The sequence below is a fragment of the Lolium perenne genome, chromosome 7, assembly GCF_019359855.2.
Source record: "Lolium perenne isolate Kyuss_39 chromosome 7, Kyuss_2.0, whole genome shotgun sequence".
NCBI classification, from domain to species: domain Eukaryota; kingdom Viridiplantae; phylum Streptophyta; class Magnoliopsida; order Poales; family Poaceae; genus Lolium; species Lolium perenne.
In genome coordinates this window covers 312,094,715-312,100,625 of record NC_067250.2, presented here as the reverse complement: position 1 = coordinate 312,100,625, position 5,911 = coordinate 312,094,715, and the positions used below count along the sequence as shown (strand labels likewise).

The 5,911-nt window shown below is 50.5% G+C and overlaps 1 protein-coding gene across 1 annotated transcript; it reads right to left on the bottom strand.

The window, feature by feature from the left end:
* Positions 1 to 1,701: 1,701 nt before the first annotated feature.
* On the bottom strand, positions 1,702 to 3,718 carry LOC127311707 (F-box protein AFR). Its single transcript, XM_051342167.1, has one exon. The coding sequence runs from the start codon at positions 3,579 to 3,581 to the stop codon at positions 2,415 to 2,417; it is 1,167 nt and encodes a 388-aa protein (XP_051198127.1). The 5' UTR covers positions 3,582 to 3,718; the 3' UTR covers positions 1,702 to 2,414.
* Positions 3,719 to 5,911: the final 2,193 nt, after the last annotated feature.

Genomic DNA, 5,911 nt, shown 5'->3' with positions numbered 1-5,911 from the left:
AAAAGGCTTCAGTACGAGCAACGCATTGAACAACAAAAAGCTTATGCTGCCTAGATCGCAAGATGCGATCTAGGCAGCATGATGCTTACCGGTAGAAACCCTCGAGACGAAGGAGTTGGCGATGCGCCGAGATTGATTTGTGGTTGAACGTTGGTTGTTGTTTATTCCATAAACCCTAGATACATATTTATAGTCGAGGGGACTTTCTAATTTAGACGTGCACCTAACCGTGCACGGGTCAAACTCTATCTTCTAATCTAAGATGCGATCTACTATATTACAGATACAAGGGCAAACTAACCCAAACTTTGCATATAAGGCCGATTCACGTATTTCTTCCGTATATAATCTTCAAGTCCATCTTGATCGCGGCCCACCTCTGACTCGGTCAAATCCTGGTGATAACAATTGTACAAAACCGAATATTATTCTCGAAGAGTAGTTGTACCCAACCACCTATCCTCACAGAACCTTATCTCAAACCCATTCCGAATGGAGAAGGAACCGAATGGGAAAAAAATGCTTTTTAGTTGCCATAATGCCAGCCCAAAAGTGAGAATCTCCAGATTTCCGTATAACCTGAGATATTGCTTTTGAGCCCACATATTTTTTCCGGAAAAGTTGTTGCCATTAGGCCTGGAATTAAAACTCTAAACTCGCGAGCTAAGCGAGTAACTCGTGACTCGGATCGCCTCGCCTCGAACTCGGTGTATAACGAGCCGAGCCGAGTTTTAAATTTTATCGTTAAATGAGTTCAAGCTAAATGAGCCAAGTTCATCGAACTCGCGAGTAGCTCATTTAGCTCGGTAAAAATGAATAGTAGGTTGTGTAATCTGGCGAAACTAATTAATCCAGCCTGAAATGAGCAAGTAGTGTCGTGTCGGCCCAAGCCCACCATAATAGGCATGTATATTTGAGTTTTATCGACATGGCGATCTTATGCTCATGATATATTTATTGTTGTAGTTTATATTGTTTTGATACCATAATCATAATTGTTGTTGTGCATCATTCATGCTCAAATATTCATGTACAATGGCATTATACTTTTATATATTTTTTTGACAATTTTAAACGAGTTACTCGTGAGTTACTCGCGAGTCGAGCCGAGTTTCAAAATTGGACTCGATTGTTAAACGAGTCGAGTCGAGCTAACTCGACTGTTGACCGAGCTTTAGCGAGTCGAGCCGAGCTGGCTCAGCTCGGCTCGAATTCCAGCCCTAGTTGCCATCGACCATCCTAAGCAACTATTTTTCTAGCAAGGCCCTGTGAACTAGTGGTTGGTGTAAAACAAGGAAGAAAAACCGGTGGAACATGCAATTTTCCTCGTGGGGTGAGACAAAATTGATCCTTGGAAATTTTTCCCTGAATCAGAATTGAAATCCTCTAAAACTTGCGAAGGAAAAGCAAATGAATCAAAGTTTCTTGTAGTAATGTGGAAGAGTGGTGGGCACGGCCGACCCTAGCGGGCTACCACCACCACCCACGCCGCCATTATACCTGTCCTCTCCCATTCCATTCCAATTCGTCCTCCCACTACGGGCAGCCAGGCAAGGTGCGTCCTCGGCCACACATGTCGCCATCGCGCCATGATTAGCGCCCACACCCTCAAGGAAGAAAAAAGAAGGCACTCGAGGACCGCTGTGCTGCGTGTTGGAGGAAAAAGAAAGCGAGAGGACACAAATTGGTGAAATCTCTCCGTCCATCCCAATCACATCGGCTGCTTTATTTGCTTAGAACTTGCTAATGATCCTGTGTTTAGCAAGTAGGAATCCATGGAGATCATGCGCCCCCTGCTAAATTTGACAATTCCATGGTGATTGGGGCGGTGGGGAATATGCGCGTCTCGTCCTGGACGACGAGATTGGACGCAACGAATCCGGGAGCAAGCTATTGGCGTCAGTTCGTTCCGTTTGCTGCTTTGCCATGTCCAAGATGCTTGGTGGTGGATGCCGTTGACGTCGAGCTCACTTCACTTGAGCTCCAGAAGCATACTAGTAGTACACGAAATTATAAATACCATGTACACGTACGCGGGGAAAAGATCGTCTGCAGTAAAGTGGTGGAATAAAGTCTAGTGGCAGCGGTGGAACACTTGCACTACTAGCTACTGTATGTACTTGTAGGTGTAATCATTTTTGTTTTACACACACGCTTCCCTCTCTGCAATGCTCTGCTCTGCTCTGACGACGAGCCTGGATGGAAGAAGAACAAAGGGCGGAAAGGACCTTCCTGCCCCTCGATCTGCTCTCTGCCTCTGCCGCCCGTGCGCTCGCCTCAGCTAGCTAGCTAGCTAGTCTGCGTCAGCGGTGAGCTGCGGCAGCAGGGTGGCGTTATGACAGCCGGGTCCACGTGCGCAGGCGATCGACGCGCCACCGACGTGCCCAGGATTCGGTGCCGCCGGCGGCGAGAGCTCAGGCGTAGAGGACCTGCGCGTTGCACGGCGCCAGCCCGACGAACTCCGCTGGGCCCTTGACCACCTCCCACTCCACCCGCTCCTCCTCCTCCTCCGCGCCCTGAACGGCGGAGACGGTCCCGACGGCGACGTCCAGCCCGGCACCAACCACGTAAATCCTCCGCCTGCCCCCACCAACCTCGCCGACCTCCCCGGCGACGGCGTGCGGCCGGCGGACCTCGGCCGGCACCCCGCCGCCGCCCACCATCCGCCACTCGTCCCGCCCCGCGTCGTACCGCTTGAGCCGCCACTCGCCGTACTCGGCCACGATGTACATCCGCCCGCCGCTGACGGCGCAGGAGCCCGTCCAGCCCTCCCGCATCCCGCGGGCCATCTCCGCCCACGAGTCCGTCGCCGCCTCGTAGACCGCCCCCCGCGGCGCGCGCTCGAACGGCCACGCCCAGCCCTCCGTCACGTACAGCCGCCCGCCGCACGCCGCGGAGTCGTACCGCGCGACCGCCGCCCCGGCCCGGACCGCGGCCGGGGACCACCGGCCGGTGTCTGGGTCGAGGACCTCCGCGTCGCCGTCCTCGCCGGCGACCACCACGCGCCCGCCCACCTCGCCGGCCGACATGTACCCGCGCGCGGTCCGCATCGGCGTTGCCAACCCCCACCCGTTGGTCGCCGCGCTGTACACCGCCACGCTCCGCACCGGCTTCTCGCCGCCGTCCGCCTCGACTCCCCCGATCACGTAGATCTCGCCGCGGGAGGGAAGCGCAACGACGGCGAAGGACCCGGCGGCGACGCCCCCGCCCCCGCCGCAGGGGGCGGGCACGGGCGGGAGCAGCAGCCACCGGCGCGAGAAGGGGTCCAGCGCCTGGCACTGGAGCCGGCGCGAGGCCGGGTCGAACGCGAACGCGAAGAGGAACGGCAGGGACAGCGACACCGTCGGAGGAGGCGAGGTGGGCTTGGCGGCCGGCGTGTCGGCGGTGAGGAAGCGGTTCCAGTTGGAGGAGACGGTGCGGAAGAGGCGGTGGTAGAGGAAGGGCAGGTGGAGGAGGCACTTCTCCGCCACCTCCTCCGGCAGGCCCGGGATGAGCTCCATCGCCTCGTCCTCGCCCCGCGCGTCCTCCTCGCCGCCGCCGGCGCACAGCGTCTGCTGCTTGCTCATGGACGAGAAGCTCATGGTTGCTTGGATGTAGCTACTTCGCCGGATTTTTGGTACTAGTACGAGATTTTGCTATGGAATTCGGCGGCGTTTCCTGGATGGAGAGCTTTGAGCTTTCGAGCTCTGCGCCTGGTGCGTGCTCTGGGATTGGAAGGGAGCGGTGGGGAATTTATAGAGAGTGGGGTGGGGAGTGGCCAGCGAGACGGGTGCGCCGAGTAGTGTGCTGTGGGATTCAGAGTTTCGGATCTGGTGTCCTAGAGTTTTACAGGTGATGCCGTACGGCGTTTTAGCCGTCTGATTGAGGTTCGATGCTCAGATCTGGAGTGCTCACGGCGACCGTGTGCACAGAGTTGGACACACAGTAATACTGAGTACATGATGCTAAGATATTTTTCTGCCGAACAAATATCGAAAGATACTGTGTGTCTACACAAAACACAACCAAAATTTTCACATGTGAATATATCAACTAACTTTTTTACGAATATATATTTGAATTTATCTCATAATTTTTCCATAGATAATACCAAACATCTTTGTTCACATTGCAATTGACATGGGGATAACTTTTATATTTATTTATACTTATGTAAATTATAAATTTTTCGTTGTCCAAACTTGATATTGTTGAATTGCATTTTTTTGTTGGATTTAGATGTTATATGCAACAAAATAAAATACATCACCATGATATTTAGTACTGCACGCTGTTCTTTTTAATTGAAGAGCTCTAAAAAGTCATGCTGTTAATGACCTCACGTGATGCCATGTAGACATGTAGTACTACCATATTAGGTGACCTCATTTCGAAGTTAAGGATCTTAGTACTATCTCACATTGTCACTAGGTAATCAGAGTATGGATTTCTCGCTGCCAAGCCCACTAATCTTATAGTTTTTTTTAAAAAAAATCAAAAATCATTTATATGAGAATATATCAATTAAAAATTAAATGGACATGAAAAAAAAACAGAACCAAACTTTTTATATGAGAATATATCAGTTAACTTTTGGTTGTGAATCTATAGATTTTATTTAATCTGTAATTTTACCATTGTTATAAAAACTATTATCTTTATTCACATCGGGATAGGTTTTATTTTACTTAAATTGTCATTTTTATTAGTCTAAGCAAGAAATTCGTGTTACTTGATTGACATGTTATGTGCATCAAAAAAACATCATCATGGTATTTAATAGTTGTGGATTTTATAAGCGAGCGGACAATTCTTGTTGCCAAGCTCCATTGATTTTCTTTATTTTTTATTTTCTAAAATCATTTTACTTATTTATTATATTTGAAATACTCAATGATGTATGGTACAGATGTGAATATCTCAATTTAAAATACTTGATATTCTAAGCATATTTTAAAAAAGAACCAAAGTTTACTAGATTTTGTCATTTTGCCTAGCTAGAAATTCAAAGAATTCAACACTGCAATTTGTATGCTTGTAAGATACTGTAGGATGACGTTGCATAGAAAACAAAAATTTTCCTACCGCGAACACGCAATCCAAGCCAAGATGCAATCTAGAAGACGGTAGCAACGAGGGGGTATCGAGTCTCACCCTTGAAGAGATTCCAAAGCCTACAAGATGAGGCTCTTGTTGCTGCGGTAGACGATCACTTGCCGCTTGCAAAAGCGCGTAGAAGATCTTGATCACGATCGGTTCCGGCGCCACGAACGGGCAGCACCTCCGTACTCGGTCACACGTTCGGTTGTTGATGAAGACGACGTCCACCTCCCCGTTCCAGCGGGCAGCGGAAGTAGTAGCTCCTCTTGAATCCGACAGCACGACGGCGTGGTGTCGGTGGCGGTGTAGAAGTCCGGCGGAGCTTCGCTAAGCTATGCGGGCAATATGGAGGAGAGGAGCTTGGCTAGGGTTTGGGAGGGGTGGCCGGCCACTCTATGGGGGGCGGCCAGCTTATGGTCTTGGGGTGGCCGGCCCCCTCCCTTGGCCCCTCATTATATAGGTGGATCCCAAGTGTTGGTGTCCAAGTCTTCGAATAAGACCCGAAACCAAAACCTTCCATAGGAGGGGGCAAACCTAGCCCAACTAGGACTCCCACCCAAAGGTGGGATTCCCACCTCCCATGTGGGGGGTGGCCGGCCCCCTATGGTGGAGTCCACTTGGGACTCCACCCCCACTAGGGCTGGCCGGCCATGGAGGTGGAGTCCCTTGTGGACTCCACCTTCCTTGGTGGTTTCTTCCGGACTTTTCTAGAACCTTCTAGAACCTTCCATAGAACCTTCCGCGACATTTTATTTCACATAAAATGACATCCTAGATATGAATCTTATTCTAGGACCATTCCGGAACTCCTCGTGATGTCCGGATCTCATCC